Source organism: Tasmannia lanceolata, unplaced genomic scaffold (assembly GCF_043159265.1).
Source record: "Tasmannia lanceolata isolate RefF3 unplaced genomic scaffold, GAP_Taslan_0.1 ptg000002l, whole genome shotgun sequence".
Classification (NCBI taxonomy): domain Eukaryota; kingdom Viridiplantae; phylum Streptophyta; class Magnoliopsida; order Canellales; family Winteraceae; genus Tasmannia; species Tasmannia lanceolata.
Window position 1 is genome coordinate 31,512,531 of NW_027518679.1, and position 25,432 is coordinate 31,537,962.

Below are 25,432 nucleotides of genomic sequence, written 5' to 3' on the forward strand. Positions count from 1 at the left end.
CATTTCTATCGCCCCAACGTAAATCTCCAAGGAATGATCCTAACCCTCCTTTCTATAGAAGGATTGAACATTAAAGAAAATCTTCAGATCGGAGGGTTACGATCATCCTTTGACGATGATTTTTCGGGGGGCTAACCGAGGAGATACAAATGAATGGTTTGGATCTTCGAACAAGGTGGGCCTCACAAAAATTCGTTGACTCATGTTATTAATGAAAAAAAAGGACTAAAAACTAGAAAGAGGATCTCATCTTGATGAACAAAAATACCCATAACAGTGGGGGGATATCAGCCTTTTGATTCGGACCGTTGATCTAATAGGCCATCACAGGACAACTAGTGGGCCCAACTCCAATGCCGAATGTAGATCATCTCTATAGCAAAATTGAGGCATGCAAAAAATAAAAAATAAAAAATCAACGGATTAAACACATGATGTCCTTTTCTTGATCAACGGTCTAGAACATCCGATGAGGATGGGACTAAGGGCAATGGCAGTACTTCTCATTGCAATAATACTTATTGACACGATCACTGTACACCTGGTAGTAGCTCTAACGATAGATGATTGTTTGCTCAAAACTAAAATATAGGCTAACCATAAAAAAAAAAAAAAAAAAAGGGAAAATTACATTTACACCCTCTCTAGTTTCTGACACATGAACTCTAACCCTGACTTTCAAAATGTGACAGGTACACCCTTGAGGTTTCAAAACGTGACAAGTACACCCCCTCTGTCAACGGTCCGTCAGTTTAACCTGACGGAAAGACTGAAACTAACCATAGTTAATATTTTGAGGACAGAAATACCCTCATTTGCAGAGGGATTAGGGTTACGGCTCCTCCGGCCACCGCCACCGTTGCCACTGCCGTTGTCGTCATCTCCGGCCACCGCCGTCACCTCCACCACAGACAATGAAACCCCACCACATGGCTACATCAAACCCACATTTCAAGAAAAAAACATTGATAAAAACAAACAAAGAAAGCCCTAAAATATTAGGGTTTATGTGAAAATCATGATAATTGTGTGAATGAAGACAAATAAAACTCCTAAATCAAGGGATTATGTTGATAAATAAACAAGGGTTTAAATCAAACCCTAATTTTTAGTTTTCAAGTCTGAAAATCCTAATTTTCAATTGGGGAAGACGAGGGTATTTTGGTCATTTCTGCCTCGCCGTCTACTCCGTTACGTTAAAAAAAACTTCGTGTACTTGTCACGTTTTGAAAGTTAGGGTTAGAGTTGAATATGTCATAATTCAGAAACTAGAGCAGGTGTATCTGTATTTTTCCCTAACAAAAAAACAGGGAAATGTTATCGGCACTACTATATTTTGATGATCACACTCGATCCAAACTGTCCGTTAGATGGGCCATAGCCTAAATAGGTTGTGCCTCAAAAATCATTTCCACAACCATGAGCAGGGTCTATATATAGACACGTAGATCCACCAATCCAAACATCACGATCGGAAAAGAATCAATAGAAATAGAAAAGGATACAGGCTACTGATATTGGCACTACCATGTTTTAATAATTGCACAAGCTCAGTTTGTCTTTTCCTTTTTAACATGCTTCTGAGAACTTTTTCGGAACTGTAATAAACTGACAGCTTTTTAAATAATAAAAGTCAAGATGATTTAGTGCAATAATAAAAGCATGGTAGTGCCAATATCAGTAACCCATAAAAATTCCTCTCCCTTCCACATTATCTTCTCCTACTGGTCATCATTCGAGCTGATACTATTCCAACAATCATTTTTCTCTACGTTCAAATGATCCGATCTAGGGTTAGGGATTTTCTCTTTGCATTTTCCTTTCTGCTCTCAATCTCACTGTTCTTTCATGAATCCTTGAGTTCCTATTCAGATTCTTCTGCTTCGATCGTTTATCCGATCAAAGCAAAGCAAGTCTCATGGAAACCTAGGTCTTTTTCATCAATCCTCTCAGATTTTCACATTTCGTATCTTCATATTTCCTCTCTCTCTCTCTCTATGCTCTAAATTCTGTTTTTTTTTTTTTTTTTGCAGAGCTTTTGTATACGAAGGATTTCTGAATGACGAAGAGTGCGATCATTTGATATCTCTGGTAAGAATCTTCTCTCGATTTGTGATAAATCCGTGTATTTTTCTTTGTCTTGATCGGGAAGATTGTTGATTGATTGAATTTCTAGGGTTTGGCAATTTGATATATCTATGTTTCGCTTAATTTAAGATGGTAGATTGATTGAATTTCTTAATTCGATTATGAAGCTAATAATCGGTTGTCACAATCGAAAACAAATAGGGCCTTAATTTGACGTATTTTTGGGGGTTTACAGGCGAAATCAGAGCTCAAGAGATCGGCGGTTGCGGATAATTTGTCGGGCGAAAGTAAGCTTAGCCAAGTTCGTACTAGCTCGGGGATGTTCATCAGTAAAGGAAAGGTTGTATTGCGTTTCTTGATTTGCTTGCTCATTTTTTTTATCCATGTCTTGGTGTTATTTTTTCAATGTAGATGAATTGGGTAGAAATTTCATACGGATAAGGCTTGGGGTGTGCTTTTCACACACAGTTGCATTGCAATTCGATGTTTGTAGAAATTATGTTCATAATATGACTCTCTTTTGAATGGATTGATCCTTTTTGAGGAGCTGATTTCCTTAGCTGGATGTAGGTTCCTGTATTTTTTATTGCATGGAATTGGGAATGTAGTCCATTAATATATGTTTGGTCACTTCATATTCGTGATAGTTTGTGTACATGATCATGCAACTGTGTTTTCTGAAATGATTGCTAGATGCAGATAAATTAGAGAACAGAGCATTGAAAGGAGTAGAGAAAATAAAAAAGAGTAGGAAACAAATATCAACAGTGAGAGTATCTTTCAAAAAAAAAAAAAAAACAGTGAGAGTAACCAAAACATTCTAAAGATTGTAGTGCCACCTTCATCACCCTTATTCCCAATAAGTAGGGATCAGAGGAGATTAAGGATTATAGACCCATTATTTTGGTGGGTGACTTTTTTTTCCGTAGTATTAAAAAGCTGAGCGGTGCTTGAGAAATGGTGACCTCTACAAATCATTTCTAAATTATTTTTTTGAATGGCAGAATATCATTAAAGAGAAAGAAGAGAATCCAACAAATGGAAGAGAATGCAAGGCCAACCGAGATAGTCCGCCAAAAAAGTAAAACAATACAAGAGAATAAAAGAGAAAAAAAATAAACAACCACAAACGAGCCTCTCAAGGGGGGAGACAGTCGAAAAACTCGAGATCCTCCCTTGCTACTCCATGTCTTGCGAGTTTATCCGCTTTTTTGTTGGCGGGCCATTTAGTATGCTAAAAAGAAATTGGCGACCTCCGATACGATCTCTAATCTCGTCAACCCAGCATGCAAATCTCCTAGGGTAGACCTTGCTATCCTTTAGCCACCTAATAGCATTTAGCGAATCTCCCTCCACTATAACCTTCGATAAATCAAGAGACTGAAGATATCTAATGCCCCCCCCCCCCCCCCCTCTCTAAGAAGGCCACCAATCCCAAAGGGACTCGGGTTTCCCAAGCTGGATCCATCAAAGTTGAAATTTAAGGAAACCACCCGGAGGGGGGAACCTTTGTAAATCTCCTTCCAACCATACCAAAGGTCATAAGCTGAGATGAATCTAAACTTAGGGAGAGATCTAGCCCGAGACCTTTGAATAATCTAGCGTTTTTTCCTTCCACAAAGTCCAAATCGTTGCTAACAAAGCTAAGTTCCAAAGGGTCTTTCCTCTTTTCCTCCTTGGGGAGAAAGTCCATGCGCAAATAAGGTCCCCCAACTTACCAGGGAAAACCCAACTCAGACTGAACCTCAGGGGGATTTTACTCCACACCAAGCGAGCAATCTTACAATGTAAGAGAGGTTGCTCCATTGTCACACCTACCTCTAAGAAAAGGTGCAGCGATAAACTAATCTTTTCTAAAATTTTGGCTAGTAGATTGTGAAAAGTCATCAGGGAGGTGAAATATCAAAATCAAGGGGCATTTGTGGAGGGTTGTAAAATTCTTGTTGTGCTCCTCATTGCCAATGAGCGCCTTGACTCTAGGAAAAGGGATGGAAGTAAGGGAAGATTGAGTCTATTTGAAGGTATCTCCATTGGACGGAACAATTCAATCCTGTTGCATTTCCAATTTTTCAGACAACGCTTCAATTTTTGTGGAGCTTCTTGTACGCAACTCTGCAATTTGAGATGTGTTCTTTTGTGGTTTGAGGATGTGCCAGAGTTGGGTTCAAGAGCTTTTTTTGTGGAGCTTCTTGTACGCAACTCTGCAATTTGAGAAGTGTTCTTTTTTGGTTTGAGGACGTGTCAGAGTTGGGTTCAAGAGCTTCTTGGCAGACATTGACTTGGAGGACAGTGGTATAGGAGAGCAGTTTCCGATCTGTTATATTGGGCTACCCTTCAGCTTTAGGATTCCCCTAAAATCTCTTTGGCACCCATGATTGAGAGGCTCAGAAGAAAATTGGTCCATTGGAAGGAGGCTTATCTCTCTTTTGATTGGAGGATTACTTTAATTAAGGTCGCACTTGTCAACCTCCCGTCTTGTCCCTATTGAAGATTCTAAATGCGGTCACAAAGAAGATTGAGAAACTGGTTTTTATAGGTTAGATTGACAATTTCTAATGTCTTCCTTATAAGCTTGTACCTTTTTTATTTTTCATTTTTGTTAGTTGGGCGACTGTGCTCTTTCTTTTAATAATTTACCTTATTAAAAAAATAGAAGATTGAGAAGCTTCAAAGAGATTACTTTTGGGAGGGTAAGGAGAGGGAAAGAATGAAGCATTTAGCAAAATGGGAGACCATTTGTCGGCCTAGATCAGAAGTTTGTGGAGGTTGGGAGAGGAGCAAAGTGCCCTTTGGAGGAGGATCGGCCTGGGTAAGTATGGGGAGGGATGGGGTACGAGGGTAGAGACTTGGGTGTGTGGAAGTCCGTGTCTAGCATTAGAGTTGAACTCTTACTCTTTTACTAAGTTTAGGTTGGGTCTATGGGATGAGATGGGGTTTTGGGAGGATGTGTGGTTGGGTCGTGTTCCTCTTTCTCTTGACCATAGTTACCGGGTCGGGGAACGGGTGCGGGAAGAGAAACGTGAAACGCGTGAAAAAATAATTAAAGGGGAAACAAGAAAAAGGACATGCGTGGGAAATGTTTGGGAAATCTAACATAAGCAAATCAAATACAATTCAAAGTGATAAATACAATCGGCAGGCAATTCTAGCTGATGAAATGATTTGAATAAACATAACGTTCAAGGGGTTTTCACGATTAGGTAGATTTACTATGTAAGTTTACTGAGGTAGCGTTTCTCTTTGATATATTAGTTAGGGTGTATCTGTTGGACCTACACAACCTTTGGTTATTGATAGCTGGCCATTTGTAAACAATATTAAATGTTGATGTAGATCGAATTTGGTGGAAACAAGCTCTCGGTGATGAACTTTTGCTTGATTCAATTGAAACTCAGTGAAACCTTTTGGAACAATCCTCATATTCATTGAGGTTTTTGAAAGGAATGAGAAGATCTTAAATTTCATTTGAACCCTTGGGCTAGCATTTGAAAATATTTTCAGGGTATTTTAAGAAGTATAAAAATCATAAGAGGGTGAATATTCTAATTAGAGAAAAACTAGACTTTGATCTTGCGTGAAATTACTTGATGGAAAATTAATAATGTGATTATTTAAAAATAAATAAAAATAATAATGTGATGATCCAATCATTCAACAATGAGAAACTCCTAATCATGGTGAGACTTCCACTCTAGATCATTCCCCCAAAAAATATTTTCTTCACTTCTAGTTTTGAAAGGAATGAGAAGATCTTAAATTTCATGTGAACCCTTGGGCTAACATCTGAAAATATTTTCAGGGTATTTTAGGAAGTATAAAAATCATAAGAGGGTGAATATTCTAATTAGAGAAAAACTAGACTTTGATCTTGCGTGAAATTACTTGATGGAAAATTAATAATGTGATGATCCAATCATCCAACAATCGGGGTGAGACTTCCACTCTAGATCATTCCCCCAAAAGATATTTTCTTCACTTCATGAAAATAGATTGACTCAATCCAATCCGTGAAAACCCCCTTGAACTGGAGAGGGAAAAAAGTACATAGATGCAAAACCATCCAGAAACTTAGGATTGAAGGAAAAAAAAACCCATCAAACCCCTTTGGATTGAAGAAAAAATACCCAAAAATAAAACCTCCAAGGAAAAAAAATTGTTTCCCCTCACCTCCATGCAATCTCAGTTGATGGAAGTCAACCAGCTGAAGAACAAGGAGCCCTCCCCCCTCCCCCCCCCTCTCCTCATGGCAATCGGCCGCTGACGAACTGAAGAAGAATACGGGGAAGACGTCTTTTGCAAGCGAGAAGCGTTCGGGAGAGAGGAGAATCACACTAGGGTTAGGTTGAAATAAAAACAAAGACAAAGCTTATATTTGGTTTCACGGAATTAATAAAAAGAGGGAAAGTTTTTTAGGGAAACGCATTCCAAGGAAAAAAAGCGTTTCACCTTTCTTTCCAAGATACACAAATGAGCATTTCCCCTTTTTTGGAAACACGTTTCCAAGGAAAATGAAGTGCAATTCCACTAATTTCCCCCTCCATTTCCAAGGTGTTTTCATCATGTTTTGGGGGAATTTCAATCCCTCTTGATTGTTGGCCCTCTATAGGATTGTGTATGGGAAGGGATTGAAATAGGTCAATTGTTATGAGAGGGAGGAGGAAGGGTTATCAGGGATTGGGTGTGTTGTTGTAATCTCAAGGATGAGTACATGGATGCTTCGATCCATCTCCTGGGTCACCTTAAGAATATTTTTGTGTCTTTTTATCTTGGAGACAAAAGGATTTTGGTGCTTGATGGTGTCCCATGAGAAGATCAACATGCTAGGTATCTTAAAAAGAAAGTGATGCCATGTGGTCATTACATATATCTTTTGCAAAGCGGATTAGTACCATTGAAAAAAAAAAATGCAAAGTAGAGGAGGAGACCTGCAACTATATATTTATTTATTGTGGGGTTGCTAGAGATTTGTGGAGTTGTATTCTTAAGATGGTTTGGTTTGTCGTGGGTGTTTAGATTCATCTCATCATATGACCTATGGCGTGGTTGGAAGGACGTTTGGTATAGTAAAGAAAGAAAACAAAAAGTCTTGTCGAAGTGGGAGCCTCCATCGGTGGGTTTCCTTAAGCTCAACTTTGATGGATCTAGCCTTGGAAATCCCAGCCCCTCTGAGATTCTGGGGGTGTTGCAAAATGAGAAGGGAGAGGTTATTTGGGCCTTTGCAAGTCCTATTGGTGTCACGGATGCATCGGAGGCGGAAGTCCGTGCAGTATATCAAGGCATTATTTTGTTGGGCGAAAAGTTGTTTGAGAACTTAGTCGTGGAAAGGGATCCCCTTAATGTCATCCATTGGCTGAAGGGGGCTTCTAAGCATCCTTGGAGGTTTGATAGATATTTTGATGAAATCAAGGATCGTATTTGATCATCTGCTAGACGCTATTGTTTTTCGGCTTGCGAGAGAGGGGGCGGCTAAGGAAGCTTTCGCCCTTTTCGACAATCTACCTCCTTGATCCTCATACGATTGATATTTCTTTTATTTTCTATGGTGCATCTTTCTCTTTCTGCTCTTTTCCCCGTCTCTCTTTGTATTTGACCATCTCGGTCTTGTTTTCTTAATAAAATTGGCTGCTGCCTGCTATTCAAAAAAAAAAAAAAAAAAAAAAAAAAACAAAGAAAGAATTCCAAACACCATGATGAGACGGACGCCTTCTATGAAGTACGATACCGTCTTCGATTGTTTGGTCTCATTCGAGGGGCCATCATTCCAAACACCATAATGTCTACAGTCGAGGGGCCATCATCATACATGGTTTTAAATTTTCACCGAAACTGACACAAAACGACTGAATCGTAAATGTAATAGTGGTATACTGTATTTGTATGCATTACACAATTATATGTATATAAAATGCATGCAAAATGTGGTGCATGTATTATGTATAAGTGTTTATATGAATTACATGCAAAATTCGGTACGTACTAAAATATCATACATGTTCGGCAATGCATGTTACTAGGTATCCGATGTTTTAAAACCATTTTGAGTGATTGTCTTGCTTATGTGATGATATCTAAGTGTGTATTTGTTCTTATTCTGTTCTTTCTTGAAGTTTCATCTTTAAATTCTCTCACTTGCATATGTTTCCAAGATTTTACAAAATTTCCACCAAAATTTTCAACCGAAACCGAAATGTTTCCCTTTCTGTGGCAACCGAAACTGAAATTGAAACCAAAATTTAAAACCTTGTCATCATCAAGGATAGAGTGCAAATGGTGAAATGCCGTCCAGAGGGGAGATCCCCGTCTCCAAACACGCTCAAGCTTAACTTCAGTGATGCTTCTATGGTTAATCTGGGTCTGACAAGCATTGTGGGTGTCATTAGGATCACTTGGGTGATGTGCTGCTCGCTTTCTCTGGACTGATTGGGAAAAAGGATTCCAATGAGGCAGAATTGTGTGCTCTCCTTATGAGTCTCGGGTTTGTTTGTCACTAATCACTGTGGCTGTTCTTTGCTTGTCGAGAGCAATTCATCTAATATTATCTTGTGGGTCAAGATTAAATCCCTGGGGCCTTGACATTTCATTGATATCATTAACGAGATTAGGGAGATTGTTTCTTATAATGCTCAACTTCTTTCTTTTTCTGCATCCCTTGCAGTACTAATGAGATGTCTGACGTTGGCTAAAGGGGGTGTGACCGGACCTATTATTTATGTGGGGTGATCTCTACCCTCATTGTAATTCTATGCTTTTCCGTTGTTTCTTTTTGATAAAGCTTGTTTACCAATTCAAATAAATAAATATCTGTATATATATCTTATGCCTCGCAGATGTATCCAGTTACATTATCTAGAGTAATGATTTTATTTTTTGAATGGTAATGAATATTATGATTTATGATTTATGATCCAGTAATGAATATTATGATTTTGCCTCTCAGATGTATCCAGTTACATTATCAACAGAGCTTATCTTGAGTAATGAATATTATGATTTATGATCCCCACCATCTTTTTTTCTCTCCTAATGGAAATTAACTTTTTGTTGTAGTATGCTTCTATTTTTTTTTTGAATGGTAGTATGATATAATAAAGAAGACTGAGGGAGTCCCCCTTACAGAACAAGAAGAGAAACAAAAACAAAAAACAACAACTGCTGAGAGATGAAATTAAGGAGGGAGAAAATCATAAAGAGTGAGAACTTGCTTTGACACTCCGTCTTTTGCTAACTTATCAGCCACCTCATTAGCCGATCTTCTCACCTGCTGAAAAGATACCGACATATCTTGTACGAGGTCTTTTATCTCATCAAAATATTGAAGAAAACGCCAAGGGGGATCTCGCGAGCCTCTGAGCCATCTTATAACATTCAACGAGTCCCCCTCCACCACACATCTAACTGAGCGCCCCTTTAGCAAACTTAAAAAGCCTTGATGCACTGCCCTGACCTCTGCCTCGTTTGAATCAGCCCTACCGATGGGCCCCGAAAAAGCCTGGAGGACCACACCGTTGCTATCTCTTAAAACACCCCCAATCCCAGCTGGTCCAGGGTTCCCCATACTGGAACCATCGAAATTGAATTTAACGATTCCGGCAGTAGGGGGGCTCCATTTAGGGGTTAAAACAGGCCTGGTTTCCTGACTCTCGCAGACCAATGACCACCCTTCCCACAGGTCATAGGCCGACACAAATCTGAATAACGGGAGTGCCCTTGCCCAAGATATAATCAGAGTAATGACCTGAATAAATAGTAAAAGAGGAGATTTAGTTTTCCCTACAAAAACTCGGGAATTCCTTTCTTTCCAGATGACCCATAAGAATGCCATGAGTGTCAGCCACCACAAGCTCTTGCCTTTTCTGCCCCATGGTATACATTTCCATCCGACAAACAAATCTTGCAAGCCGGAGGGGAACACCCAATTGATGCCAAATCTTACTAGAATCTTCCCCCAGACCTCCCTAGCTACTCGACAATGAATGAAAAGGTGATCCACCGTCTCCCCAGATTCAAGGCACATAGAACAGTGATCAATAATCAGCATATGCCTCTTTCGCAAGAAGTCCACTGTTTGGATCCTATTTCTAATGGCTAACCATCCGAAGAAGCAAACTCTAGGGGGCGCCGCAGATTTCCACACCTTTGCTGCCACAGCATTGCCTTCAACAGACACCATACTGTTGTAGAATGACTTTACCGAGAACCTGCCTGAAGAAGTGTTTACCCACAACCTTTTGTCATCCCCCTTGCCACTGACGTAAGTCGCAGCAAGAAGCTGAAATAGATTGTTCACCGATGTCAGCTCGCGGTCAAAAAAATTCCGACGAAAGAGAGGCTGCCATATCACTTTACCATTATAGCACTCGAAGCAGTCTTGGACAGAAGCAAACTTATCTGCTGCTACTAAAAACAGGTCTGGGAAAAGAAATTGAAGTGGAGCAGACGAACACCACCACATTGACCAAAACGAAATCCGTGCACCGGAGTACACCCGAAATCGAACTCCACAATGAAAGGGCGCTGATAGGCGGAGGATGTCCCGCCAAATCGTCACCCCTGGATTAAGAAAATTATTTAGGGAAGTCCACTCACCTGATGCAACACCATATTTATCGGAGATTACTCTGGTCCATAATCTTGCTTTGTCTTCGCCAAACCTCCATAACCATTTACCCATCAAAGCTTGGTTTAACAACCTGATCCTTCGAATGCCTAGACCACCTCCTTGAATTGGCATACAAACCTCTTTCCAGCTGACTAGAGCCATAACCCGATGTTGGTCTGAACCACCCCACAGAAATCGTCGCTGAAGCTGTTCTATACGTTTCACAACAGACTCCGGGCATTTAAATAAAGATAGTTGATATATTGGAACATTAGCCAAGGCCGCTTTAATCAAGGTTAACCTACCACCTTTAGATAACAAATTCCGCTTCCAAGTATCAAGCCTTTTCTCTATTCTTTCCACAATGGGATCCCATGCACATTTACGTGGGCGCCCTACTCCCAGGGGCAATCCCAGATAGGACGCCGGCAAAGACTCCAGAGAGCAACCCATAATATTGGCTAAGGTAGAAGCTTCTTCCTCACTGAGATTCAGAGCATAAATTCGGGATTTAGAGAAATTGGAGCGGAGTCCTGTGACTAGTTCATAGCATCTTAAAATTGCCTTCAGGTTAAGAATCTCTGAGACCAAGGAAGAGCTAAAAAGGAGGGTATCGTCCGCAAATTGCAAATGAGATACCTGCAACCCAAGAGCACGGCAGGAAACCCCTGAAATCAGCCCCTCCGCTTGACCTTTCTTCAACAGCACACTAAGAGCTTCCGCTATAATAACAAAGAGGAAAGGCGAGAGAGGGTCCCCTTGACGCAATCCTCGCGACGATTGAAAGAAACCCTGTGCAGAGCCATTAATCAAAATGGAGAAGTATGCTGAAGATAAGCATCTCTTGATCCACCCGCGCCATTTCTCACCAAATCCCATTCTGTTGAGGAAAAAGTCCAAACATTGCCAATCGACTCTATCGTATGCTTTTTCCATATCCAGCTTACAGATAATACCTGGAGCCCCTGACTTAGCCATCCAATCTACCATTTCGTTTGCCACCATCGAACAATCTATAATTTGTCTTTGAGCAACAAAAGCACTTTGGTTCTCTGAAATAATAGAAGGTAATACCCTCTTGAGACGGTCCGCCAATACTTTAGCCAAAACCTTATATAAGCATCCTACCAAGCTGATGGGTCGAAAGTCAGAAGTTTTCACGGCTCCTTTCACTTTGGGAATGAGAGTCAGAAATGTTGCACCAGTTCCACGATCCAACTCCAAACCCTCATAAAAAGCTTGGAAGAAGCCCATTAAATCGCCCTTAACATACTCCCAACAATCCTGAAAAAAAGCAAGCCAAAAACCATCCGGCCCCGGAGCTTTATCTCGATTCAGCGAAAAAACCCCTCTCTCTACCTCTTCGATCGTAAACGGAGCTTCTAAACCCGATATGCTGGAATCATCAAGAGTGTTAAATACCACCTCATCTAATCTAGGCCGGATAACTTCTTCTACTGAATATAACTTTCGGTAATACGCAATAATTTCCGACGTAATTGCCGATTTGCTCCCAGATAGGGATCCTTGCACTTCCAAGACCTCGATCCTGTTGTTTCGACGTCGAGCACTAGCCATATTATGAAAGTAAGCAGTATTTTTGTCTCCATGCTGTAGCCAAGTAACGCGGGACTTCTGCCTCCAAGAAATTTCCTCCTGAAGTAGGCTCCCTTTATGTTCCTCCTTGAGTTTGCCCAGCTCAATTAAGTCGTCCGCTGAAGCTAACATTTCCTCATCAGCCAGAGATAATACTCGAATCCGCGCTTGAATCCATATCTGACGCTCCCGAAGAGCCTCTTGACGGATGGAATTTCATTCTTTGAGCTTTTTTTTAACGAACCTGAGTTTTGCCCCTATGATCCAATCAGCTGCTCCTTCCACTTTATGGGACTCCCACCATCCACCCATCCTCTCAACCATATTTGGAATGAGAAGCCATCCTATCTGAAATCTAAAAGGTGATGGACCCCATGAATCTAGTCTTGGGTCCAACAGAAGCGGGCAATGATCAGAGACTGAGTGTACAAGTGCCTTTTGACACACCTCCGGGAAAATGGACAGCCAACCCCCACAAAATAAAAAGCGGTCGATCCGACTTTTCCGAGAGTTTCTAGACCATGAGAATTGAGCCCCCAAGAGCGGAATATCAACAAGTTCATTTGATGCTATGAAGTCTGAAAATGCAATCATATTTGGTGCGATTCTGGTACACCCACTTCTTTCTTCTACTCTTCTTATTTCGTTGAAATCTCCCCCTAAACACCACGGATTGGCCCATTTGTTCCTAATCAAGGTAAGTTCTTCCCACAACTGATGTTTCAACGAGTTTAGAGTAGGACCATAAATGCCGGAAAAAGTAATTACTTCCTTTGTATCCACTTTCAGAAGAACTATTGAGACTGAAAAAAGTCCAACCCAAGAATCTTGAATCTCCCATTTCGATTGATCCCACATGACTAATATACCTCCAGCTGCTCCCTCAGCTGCCTTAGAAAGCCATTCCCAATTGGGATTGCCACCCAGATTGTTGATTAGAACCCTGTTCGCCACCCCCATTTTGTTTCTTGTAAACAGACCAGATTCGGCTTATACCGCTTCACTAAATCTTTAACCTGTGCCTTTTTTACCAAAGACCCCAACCCGTTAATATTCCATGATAGAATCAGCATTGACGACTAGACATTCGCTGTGCGCTTTCCCTAGAACACTTCCTGCTGTGAAGTCTCGATATACGATCACCTTTCTTGGAGGCCGAAGATTTGTCATAATTCACGTCCGTTTTCAGCTTGGATAACTCCCGCAGCAGTTTTTTAACACCTTCAACACTCGAAGGATCAGAAGTGAATCGGAGATCCATTTCTCGAAGCTCCGCAACCCTGAACATAGACCGTAGATGCTCCTCAGGCCCGGAGTAGGTTAACCCCAAAACTTTACTAGTAGAAAGGATATGGTTGACGAAAATGTCCAGAATTTCGGATTTGGGTGAAACCCAAGAGATAGGGCTGATGTCCTCTTCTACCCTTAAAACTACCGCTAAACAATCATTCACGGGTCCTTCAGTTGAACCCGATCCGCCTCCCATATCTTCCTCCTCCACCGGAATCTTCCTTTTTTCAGAGGGGAATATAGCAGTCCTCGATTGGGCCAGATTCAGAGTAATTGGGCTCTGCGAGGAAAAAACTACCCTACCTTGGCTAAGGCTTGGATCTGTTATAGAGGGCAACCTCTGGTTTAGCTCGTCGCAGATGGGAAACTCTCTGAATGGCGAAAGAGCTAAGCTGAGGGAATCCAATCCTTCCCCTAATTGGGGGAGGATCGCAAGGCTTTCTTCACGAAGGCTCTCTACAGAGGATACACCATCAAAAGCCTCAACTAAGTTAACCGCCAGCCGAGAAATTGCTGCCTCACTTTGCTCCTCAAAATTTAAAGGACGGCCTTGCTCCAAAGGCGGTACCTCCATTAAAGCTAAAGGATAACTTAACCAAGAAGGAGATGGGCTTTTGTCTCTGCCCTCCAAACCCACTACAAAAGTCTCTACTCTATTAAAAGAGTTAAAAGGCGAAAGCCCATCTTGAACTGCTTCTGCTAGGCCCACCACCGATTGGTGAGCTGTAAAGGCCCGTGACTTTTTCCTATAAGGATCCGACGGATGGGGGGAACCTATTTGAATTAATGGTGAGATTATAATCTGGGAATTTGAACCGAGAACACCTGTTCTCTGTCGCCTGCATGCAATATCTCCGTCCGTCACGTCACCCTGACATGGAAGGATTTCGAGACTTGGTGCCTTCTCCCCTCCCTTATTCTGCAAACTACTACTCTCATCTGGTGCCACGTGTAGGGTTTGATGCATATAAGACGGCGCTTGCAGACTACTCATTATTACCGGTCTGCTAAACTGCGCCTTCGTCTTCTCCGTCCACTCGTTGCCGGAGATACTTAAATATTCCGACCGAGATTTTGAAAGACCGTCGGAGGATAGAGCGCTTCTGTCAATCAACTTCGAATTTTTGAAGGCCTTCACCCAATACACTACTTCATCCACGTAAACCGGAAGTGAGAAAGCATCTGGGGAAGTAGATGCAGTCATAAGGAGAATTGAAGCTTCCTCATACCCTTCTCCTTCATCGCATGATATATCTGTGGCCAGCACCCTTCCGATACGACACCCTATTTTCCGGAAATTAACCCCCGTCCATGCTTGTGGAGGAAGCCCTACAATCTTCCACCATGTAGTCGTAAAACTACCGGAGAATTTATCTTGCCAGGCGCATATCTCTGCAAAGGGATTATCAATGGCATTCACCCATCGGAGTCTGCAATCAATGAAGGAAGCATTCAAAGACGATATGATAGCCACCTCCCCTCTGGATAGCTGAAATATCTCAAACTCGTCAGTGGTTTTCGAGACTCCCTTCAACCACTGTTTGAGCTTTGAAGGGTCGTGCAGTGACCCGGTGCGAAGTTTACCCCAAAAAGCTCTTTGGGTGTCAAAACGTGATCCCAACTCAATAGATTCAGCCCAGATTTCCTCCGGGCACGGAGAGGAGAGTGACTTCTCCGTCGGACTCACTTCAGTTACTACCTGACGCTGCTGGACCCCTTCGAGCTCTGACTGGTGCTTCTGATAACTCCCCTCCCCCCGCTGGTGCAGGAACTTCATTGAGGGCTGCTTTTTCTCATCTCTTGCTAAGCTAGGCTGGAAATTACGAAACCCTACCGGAAAGTTAATGTCGAAACCCGACCACACCTTTCGGCATCTGTAACACTCCGGTCTTCTTCGAAAGTTCACGAACCGGCATTTGGAACACCGCCAGTCCCCCAGATTTCTAGCTTTTCGGGTCTAAGACCCGTTGAAGCCTCTCTTCCCGGCGACTCCTCTTAAGAATCCATCTCGCACCTGAAGATCCCCCTCCTCCATCATTCCTAGCACTAAGGACCGGTTGAAGGGGACAAACAATCTCCTCCAAGCGACTAGAGCGCATATTCTTTGTGTACTCCTCCATCGAAACCCCCGAAGGAGCCCTCAAACACCCCAAGAACACAATGTGCAGACCCTTGGAAACTTCACCTACCGAAGATGACTCAGATATAGGGGAGGAATTCGAAATGGACGACGAGATTGAGACCGAAACTGAGACAGAATATGATGAAACCGAAGTTTACACTGTGGAAAGCTCGACCTCGGAAACTGACAGTGCAGACACCAAAAGAGACGATGAAGAAAATGAAGGAAGAGAAACAAAAGATGAAGCGAGAGGGGAAGAAGGAAACTTAGAAACCGGAGCAGTTAACAACAACGAGGAGGAGACACCGGAAAACATAGAAGGAGACACGAACCCTACCAGGACGATCCACACTGGAGAGAACCACCTGGGACGAAGCCCACCTCCCACTGATCCCTATTTTGAATCTTTTTTGCAATCCTTAACAGCCCCCTCTCATCCCCCAATTAGCAGAGATGACCCTCTTCCAGAGCCCATGTTCTTCCTAGCACCGTCTTCACCTGTAGTATGCTTCTATATTTGTGCTATATTGAGCATAGAATGTGTTAGCTTTATTCACAAACTAATCAACTAAAAAATTCAAATAATTATTTGTTCTGGAACTGATTGCATGAAACTAACTATCGTTATGATCTTATCTTGTGTAGGACCCTATAGTTGCCAGGATAGAGGATAAGATTGCGGCATGGACATTTCTCCCAAAAGGTGAAGTTGTTGATTTTTTTTTTTTTGAAAAAAAAAACTATTACAAGTCAGTCAGCCGTCATTATAAAACTGTTACGAAGTGACATATGGTATAACCTGCCATTTATTCAAAGCTTTTATTATCTTGTGTGTCTGCTGCAATTTTCGCATTTTTTTCTGAGTTATGCTTCTGTATCCCCATTTGACCTCAGTTGTATGACATTGAGGCAAGGGGTTCATTCTTCATGGGCAACAACCACAAACCAGCTTCTTTGTGACCATCTTAAAACAAATTGTCTTTCCAAAACATATAAATATATTTAGTTTACTAGATATATTTTCTAGGGAAATGATGAATCCACCCCTTTATTTACCAGGGTCGCCCCTCCCAGTGGTTTTATAATGAAGGAACAAGGTCACAACACTGCCAGGAAGCGTGGCCATGGTTAAAAGAGTGGGCACATTTAACATCAGCCTATTATCTAATATCTAAGAAATATGAAAAGTGATTTATTTCAATTATTCATGCAATGGTCCTCTTGCATCTTTCTATACATGTGGGCATTGATATTAATTTATGAGATTTTATATGGTGAGTGGACGGACGTGCTCGTGTTCAAGGTACCGCCCTTGATATTTGATCTGACAGCTGCACAGTTTTTAAGGGGGGCTGCTGTTTGAGCAAATATCGAGGGTGGTACTTCCATCATACCATGAACACGAGCATGTCCTCTCAGACACCATATAATTTCTCTTAATTTATATTTGGTTCGTGTGTCAGTAATCTGCACAAGAGATCTAGTAAACCCAATTTTGTATCTAGCAAGCTTCATCTTTCAATGCGGGAAGTCAAAGAACTGTGTATTATCAGCTGCATGAGTTATCTATCCCGACCTGCCCAGTAGACAATAGGTATTTGATTAATCCTTTAAGATCTCACACCTACTGGTTAACTGCTGTTGTTATGCTAGTAAGTAAAGCACTCTTAAAGAGTAAAGAGAACTTGAGTTTATATAATAGAATTGGGTTTCATAAAACTTGGGTATTATCAGTTGATAATGCTTCTGGTAGCTGATTTAAGTGATTGTGAACATCTTTGTCTTCACATTCTTCAATATATTGAGCCTTAAATATATGGGGTTGAGTCTGTAGGAGTTGGGAATCTAATGGAGGTGTCTAGAGGAGTTGGTATGGGAAATTGGAGGGCAACATATGTGGAAAAGGAATTTTCTAGGTAAGCGATTAGGTTAAGAGTAGCCATGAGCGATATGGTTAGTTTTGGGAAGACAAATGGTGTAGTAGTTCGCTGTTCAAGGGTGTTTACAAGGACTTGCTTGGGTTGGTTAGGGTCACAAGTTTGTTGTTTTTCAATTATTTGATAGGGGATAAAATAATTTGGAAACCATCTTTTCACCACAACCTTAGGAGGAGTGTGATTGAGTTGTCTGGCCAGCTTCTTCCATTGTTAGAGGCCATTTGTGTATACAGGGAAGACTGGGATGAAGGGTTTGGAAATGGAATCTTGTGGCATTTTCTTTTGGCAATTTTTTTAATCCAGTGCTATCTAGGGTGAGTGATGTGGTTGTGCCGTCTACTAGGTTATGGTTGGTTTTGGGTCCTCCCGAGGTTGTTATTGTTGTGCGCAGCTTTGAATAAGATGCTGATGTGAATCATAAGATGTATTCTTTTATTTTAGCTCAATTGAAAGCATGCCTCTTTTCCTTCCTGCTAGTGGTTGACTGCTATGGGCATGTTGGGTTCGATTCTGTTGTAACCTCAAATATGAGGATATTGAGTTTTTGTGTGAGTTAATTGGTCGTCTTGAGGATTTAGGGTTTGGAAATGGAATCTTGTGGCATTTTCTTTTGACATTTTTTTTAATACAGTCCTATCTAGGGTGAGTGATGTGGTTGTGCCGTCTACTAGGTTATGGTTGGTTTTGGGTCCTCCCGGGGTTGTTATTGTTGTGCGCAGCTTTGAATAAGATGCTGACGTGGATCATAAGATGTATTCTTTTATTTTAGGTCTATTGGAAAGCATGCCTCTTTTCCTTCCTGCTAGTGGTTGACTGCTATGGGCATGCTGGGTTCGATTCTGTTGTAACCTCAAATATGAGGATATTGAGTTTTTGTGTGAGTTAATTGGTCGTTTTGAGGATTTTTTGGGTTAAATGCTATTGATGATTGAAGGATTTGGGCCTCAGGCCTTGATGGTTCATTCTCGAAAGATTCTTTTGTTTGCACCTCTTTATCGATGGGATACCTTTAGAGGATATTGAAGGCACTTGGTCACGACCCAGATGGACATGAATAGTCGCTTCATCCCCTTAGGCTAAACAGATTATGGGTTTGAACCGTAGTGGCGGCTAAAGAGCCATGTGGTAGGTCATACCAACACCAACTGTGCAATTATGCTCTAATACTAACTTGCATAACTCTGAATTAGCAATCCACACCTTTAATCTATGTCAGTACGATTTCTCTTTGCCTGCCACTTGACCAAGGGTACTCCTCTTGTAGTATTGTGTGGAAGTCTCATGTTATTCCTAAGGTTCAATATTTTGGGTGTGTGGTTGTTTTATAGTTGATCAATACTATCAATTTGCTTACGCCATAAAAGTATTACATCTAAAAACCTCAATATTCATTGTCCAGTGGCTAGAGAAGTTTGGAAAGGTATTATTGGTTGATTTGATATTCATTGGGTCTTCCCGCACTCGAGGAATGGAAAGGTCTTTTCTTGGGCGCAAAAGCTGGTATCTGATGGTGTATGTTTCGGTTTGCGATGGTGTTGGTTTTGTGGAGTGAAAAAACTCAAGAATATTTGAAGATAGAGAGATCAGTGGTAAAACATATTCGGGATGTGAAGAGCATCATGTTAAGTGGGTCGTTGGTGTTGACAGAGTTCAAGGGTTGTACTTTTCAAGTTTTTTTTTTTAGAAATGGGAAGTGACCATCATGACTAGAAAACAAAAGGAGAAAAGAAGATGAAATAGAACCACCCTCGCCCTAGTTTGACTGAGTTTAAACTTTGATGAGCCCTCTAATGGGTATCCGATTCACCTGTGGGTGTTGGTGCACTGTTTTTTCCAGAATTCTTATGGGGAGATCCTTCTCCAGTGTGATACGATTGGAGTGGTATGCTTTACAATCTAGAGTTCTGGACACTTACCGTTTTCTATATTTTATCAATAAGATTGGTGGTGGATTAAGGGTGGAGGGTGACTCACCAAATGTTATCGTCTGGGCAAATAAGTGTAGCCCCGGCCCGTGGAGATCAGTGCACATAATCAATCAGATGTGGGACTTATGTATTTGGAAAGGATTTCTCATTTTCAATTTCCTAGATGTGCTGATGATATTGTGGATTCGCTTTCTAGGAGCGGAGTTCATAGGAATGTACAATTAGTGGGGCAATTTTGACCCCCGTTGTAAATTTTTCTTTCTTAACGGTTTTCTAATGTCTCCGAAAAAAAACGAATGAAAATATTGAGCAGAAGACTATTATGAGATCTTAAAAAAGAAAACCTGCAATTTTGTGTACCATTTCTTTAACACCTGATAAGATCACTGCAACAATTCATAAACTTTATCAATTTACAAGTTCGCTTCTAGTTATCTTGATACTACGGCAGGCAAACTGATTATTTCTTGTCCTCCAGAGAATGGCGAAGACATACAAGTATTAAGATATGAGCATGGGCAAAAGTATGACCCGCATTATGATTTCTTTTCTGACAAGGTCAATATTGTTCGGGGTGGGCACCGTATCGCCACCGTACTTATGTATCTCACAGATGTGGCAAAAGGTGGTGAGACAGTATTTCCCTCAGCAGAGGTTAGTTCAAGATCCCCTCATTGTCAATTCCCATTTCAACAGCAAAGTTAAAGTATTTTCTGTTGTGGCTTGAAAAATAGGGATTTGCTAGCATCCATGGCTGAAGGCATTTCACGGAGAGTCTGTTTCATGTGAGAGCAGCCACATAGTTGAATTAAATGAGTGAGACAAAATCTGAGCCTATTTGGCTGCTCTCACATGCAACAGACACTCCACGAAATGCCTTCTGCAATGGACGCTAGCAAATCCCTGAAAAATATCATATAATCTTGATTTATGGTTTAATTTTCTTTACATGCATGAAATAAGTACATGATATGCATCCATTTTATTTCACCCTGATAAATCTCAACTTTTTACTGTTAATAGGAGTCTCCACGTCTTAGGCTACCCGTTAAGGATGATTTATCAGATTGTGCCAAGAAGGGAATTGCAGGTTAGTACCTGGGTAAAAATGTTTTACCATAATTATTAAGTGATCCTTTTCTGAGTGGCATTGGTGCCTTGTTTTTTTCTGCTTGTTGTCGTAAAACACTCAGTAAAACCTAGAAGAGGAGATGCCCTTCTTTTCTTCAACCTCCACCCTGATGGGACTCCAGACCAGATCAGTCTCCATGCAGGATGCCCAGTGATAGAAGGCGAGAAATGGTCCGCAACAAAATGGTTGCATGTGGACTCATTCGACAAGATCATTGGGGGTTCTGGTAAGTGCACAGATGAAAATCCAAGTTGTGAGAGGTGGGCTGCCCTTGGAGAATGCACAAAAAACCTAGAGTATATGGTGGGAACTCCAGACCTTCCTGGTGCTTGCAAGAGGAGTTGTAAGGTTTGTTAGCAAACCTCTCCACTTTGTCATTCGACTTCTTTCTTTTATTGCTGTATTAATTTGGAGAATGTGATAAGACTGATGATATATGCTTTTGATGAAAATGAGAAAAATCCAATGATTTTGGCTGTATCTTTTCTTTTTTAGTAATACAAGCACATGTGATGTACATTATTTTACAAGCCCATGTTCCCCCACCTGAGAGTAGTTGAAACTTTCATTTGTTTTTTCAGTTCGAGATTCAAAATACCTGGTCAGAACATACATATATTCATGAAATTTGAGGCATCATCTACTTCTTTGTTTCTCACTTTAGACACCTTGTTACAGCAAGAATGGTATGCGATTCTCAGCCAATGACACCTCCACACTTGGAAAATGGCCGACATTTAACACTTAGATACCATATGTATAGCCATGGTCCAGAAATTACATGGGTTGAACAATCTTGATTTTCTCTTAACCATCAGGATGGATGGTTCAGATCACTGTTCTGGTGATGTGTAAAAATGAAAAGATGGCTAATTCAATAATTTTCTACTTTTCTTTCTATAAACTGAGAATAGCATGGCAGAAAATCAGCATTTCAATTTGATAAATCATACTCCCATTGATCGAAACCGTTCATCTGTTTGGCTTTAAGATCCATTAGCCCCCGAAAATTTCCTTTGGAATATTTTTTTTTTCTTTAGGAAATTATTTTCATTTCCGCGACTTAGAGGGAATGATATGGTTATGGCTTATTTAGATGGATATCATTATAAATTGAAAACCCTATTAAATAAAACGTGAGCGCGGTCCAATTTAATTACTTTCTTCACCTGTAATCAAACAATGGAAAATCAGGAAATTCTGGAAAATTTTCTTTTCCAGGAATGTTTAATTTTACTACCCCCACAACAATGGGGACTGGTAAGCATCCCGAATCTCAATAGACAGCAAAGTCACATTCAATAGTGATGAAAAGTCATGGCTTCTAGTAAGCTTGTTCACGTGAACAGGTTCCTGAGCACATGGCCTACTCAGTTTAATAAATTCTAGCTCATAGTAAGCTTGATGGGTATGTTTTGTTGCTTAGCAAAGATCAAAAGAGAGGACTCCAAAAAATGCAGATGCCTATGGTTGTTTTTTTAAGCATGGTTTTAAATTTCGGTTTCGGACTCAGCTGAAACCGAAATTTCGGCTGAAATTCGGTACAAAGATACGAAACTTTGGTAATTTAGGCTGAAGTTTGGTGACCAAAAAAAAAAAGATATTAGAAATTTCTGAAATTTTTTATTTTCGGTTTCGTTGTTGACCAAAATTTCGGATATCGGTCGAAATTTAAAACCATGGGCATCCAGTATTCATCCTTCTGTCCCTATTAAATTGCTTTCTACTGTCAGGGCCGAACTTTTGTAGTCATCCTAGCAAGAATTTATGGCATATTATCTTCCTTCGGTTGGACCCCACCATGATAGCCCCTGGTTCAAACTGGCACAAGCTGCTACTTAGGTAGTTAGGTGTAGCAAAACTTCACATACACCAATGATCTGGTGTACTCACTCACACCGAAGTTACGGCACAAGCAATTCCTAAAAACCATCTGTTTCTTACCGTGTGCAGTCTCTTAGTACTCTAATGATCATTCACTAACTAACGGTTTTAAATTTTCACCGAAACCGATACGAAACAACAGAGATGTTCCCTATCAGTATGTATTACATAATTATATTTATATGAATTCAACGCTAAATATGCGCGTATTATTTATAAATATTTATATGAATTACATGTGAAATTAGTTATCACTAAATTATCAAACATGCCGGACAATGCATGTCACTAGGTGTTTGATGTTTTAAACCATCATGGACGATTGTCTTTGCTTATGTGATAATTTATAAGTGTATATTTGTGATTATTCTAGCATTTCCTGAAGTTTCATCATTAAATTTTTTTAGGGGTGTCAATGGATCCAGACGGTCCAATGGATCGTCCGAATCCGAACATTAATGAACGGGATCTAAACATACGAATAGGATCCATGGGCTTATTTCGGACCCTAAAATCTGGGATCCGAAAATTTTCGGATTGGGTATGGGCACGGCAGAGATGCCCATTGGATAGTCACGATCCGAAATGTTTGACAAAAATACCCTTCAAAATTTTGTAAATGCTATTATTTCTATGAAGGGTATTTTGGTCAAAACATCTCTTATCACTAATGAATAGGATAAGGCAGCAGGATTTCCTTTAGGGAGCTGATATATACGCCCCTTTCAATTCTGCGGACACCTTTTCTGAAACATTTGTCCCGGCTAAAGCAAGTGGCCAATTACACGTAGGGATTATTTTGGAAAATGACCAAAACACCCATGCAGGCATCCAATATCCCATCTCGTTTCTGTCTCTCTCACCTACCTCTCGCCCAAATGCAAAGCCCAACTTCAGAAACCAAATCCAGCGCCTGTCTCTCTCATTATTCATTGGTGGACATGGGTGTTGGAACCAAATGTGATATAGAAACTAAGCATAAAAATGGTATTCTTATGGCATGGGGCCATCATATCGAAATTCTGTATCTAGAAAATCAGAGAAGTTTTCTCTGTACAAAGTTCCTTAGCTGCCTCAGGCTTGATGACCCTGATGGTAAAAGGGTAAGTAAAATTTCAATTTGTGCAGAAAACTTGTGAATCATATATTGTGAATCATTCACAATTCTCTATAGATCAAAGGGTTTCGAAAGAGAAAACCATCAGCTCCCATAAATTGCCCAAATCTGCCTCCAAGTTTATGTTTATGTTAAAAAATCTTGGGTGGCAGTGAGAAGGGTGTCAAAATAGAAAAGCTTCTTCTCCTAAGCAGCAATGGTCTCTATCTTCCTCGTTTTGTTGGTGGGTTACAAATTAAGATGTTCTAAAAGAACAAAATTTCCAGATTTGTTGATTTCTAGAGAGAGACCTAGGGCGTTTCTGCACTTCCTGGGGCATCTCTGAACTTGGGCTCCTATGGATTTGGGCGAGAGTAATGGGCAAAGATGCGGGACGAGTGTTGCTTGGGCATTTTGGTCATTTCCTAAAAGGACTAAATATATCTAACCGGATACTCTCATTAGCCGGTCAGGAGGTTTTGAATCGGGTGTCCCTAGTAATGAAAAGGGGCGAATAAATCAGCTCCCTTTCCTTTATTTTCAGACTTTCAGTTTTTCCCTAGTAATGAAAAGGATTATCATGGTGAGTCTTTTTTTTTTTTGATTCATTTTCTCAGTTTTTACTTTCATTATGTTGGTCATTATGCTGGTCTATTGAACATATATGCCGTCATGAATATATTATTAGTTCATCAGTTTTTATTACTGGATGTTATTGTTATGAATCATATTTCTTGATAATAGTTATACATTATATTTGTGTATGTAATTTTGATTAGTTTTATTGTTTACAAGCATTATTTTACACATAGATTAAACATAGATAAATTTTTAATTTAGTAGAAGAAAATGCATAGAGACACACTAATAGTGGACTGCCATTCTTACTCGTTTTAAAAAAAATAGTTGTTTACTTAGCTTAGTGGGACATAATAGGACACTCCGATGGACGGTCCGAATTAAAATGGATCGTGATCATGACTTGGAAATTAGGATCCGAAGAACAATCCGAGTCCGACCCGACCGATAAGGAATTTGAATGGATCGTGACTGTGACATAGGTGGATCCGACCCGAAGTGGATCCGTTGACACCCCTAAATTTTTTCATTTGCATATGTTTCTATGATTTCTCCGAAATTTCCAACCGAAACCGGAATGTTTCCATCTCCATGGCCACTGAAAGTGGAATTTAAAACCTTGCATTCACTTACTTGAAACTATGTGTCATAGGAGCATTGCAGAGCTTACTACAAGAAGTAAAAATGGTGTCAACCATTGATTCATGGTAAATTGAAGTGATGTTGGCACTCCTCTCTTTATTTACAATCTTTTGATTATGGAGTGCAACTCTAGTCAATTTCTTCCTGTATAAAAAGAGTAGTCATAAATAAAGGAGGTGGCTAGGGAAATAAAAGGGGGTGAATATATCACTTCTCTTTTGGAACTTACAACAGAGCTTAATAGTTAACTTGAAAAGAGTAGAGAAAAACATTTTGAATGATCATTGTTGTCATTAAGGGAAACAATCATAGTACTCATGAACCCACCACGACTCGTGCAGTGATCTAAGTCCATGTACGTTGTAAAGGTTGCAAAGTTGAGATCTAGGGCTTTACCCCACCATTGAAGAAAAGTGTCACGAATTCAATTGGACCCTAATAAGTTAGAGCCTTGAGGTCATGGGTTGGGTAAGATCTGACCCATAAAAGAAAATTGACCACTCAAATAGGGCATAGGGTTACAATTTGTCAGCCTTGGA

General features: G+C 40.5%; 1 protein-coding gene across 1 annotated transcript; it reads left to right on the top strand.

Annotated features, from left to right (window-relative positions):
- Positions 1 to 1,727: 1,727 nt before the first annotated feature.
- Positions 1,728 to 21,172, top strand: LOC143869632 (putative prolyl 4-hydroxylase 4). The gene is made up of 7 exons (XM_077376281.1): positions 1,728 to 1,930; positions 2,034 to 2,091; positions 2,324 to 2,428; positions 16,341 to 16,398; positions 20,039 to 20,214; positions 20,584 to 20,650; positions 20,754 to 21,172. Exons 1-7 carry the CDS (start codon positions 1,779 to 1,781, stop codon positions 21,047 to 21,049), a joined length of 912 nt encoding a protein of 303 aa, XP_077232396.1. The 5' UTR covers positions 1,728 to 1,778; the 3' UTR covers positions 21,050 to 21,172.
- Positions 21,173 to 25,432: the final 4,260 nt, after the last annotated feature.

What these genes read in the sequence shown, in the direction of transcription:
- LOC143869632 (XM_077376281.1), top strand. Translation starts at nt 1,779, where the DNA reads ATGATCCGATCTAGGGTTAGGGATTTTCTCTTTGCATTTTCCTTTCTG. An exon ending in GCGATCATTTGATATCTCTG is followed by an intron (nt 2,092 to 2,323) that starts GTAAGAATCTTC and finishes GGGGGTTTACAG; the next exon opens with GCGAAATCAGAGCTCAAGAG. An exon ending in TGTTCATCAGTAAAGGAAAG is followed by an intron (nt 2,429 to 16,340) that starts GTTGTATTGCGT and finishes TATCTTGTGTAG; the next exon opens with GACCCTATAGTTGCCAGGAT.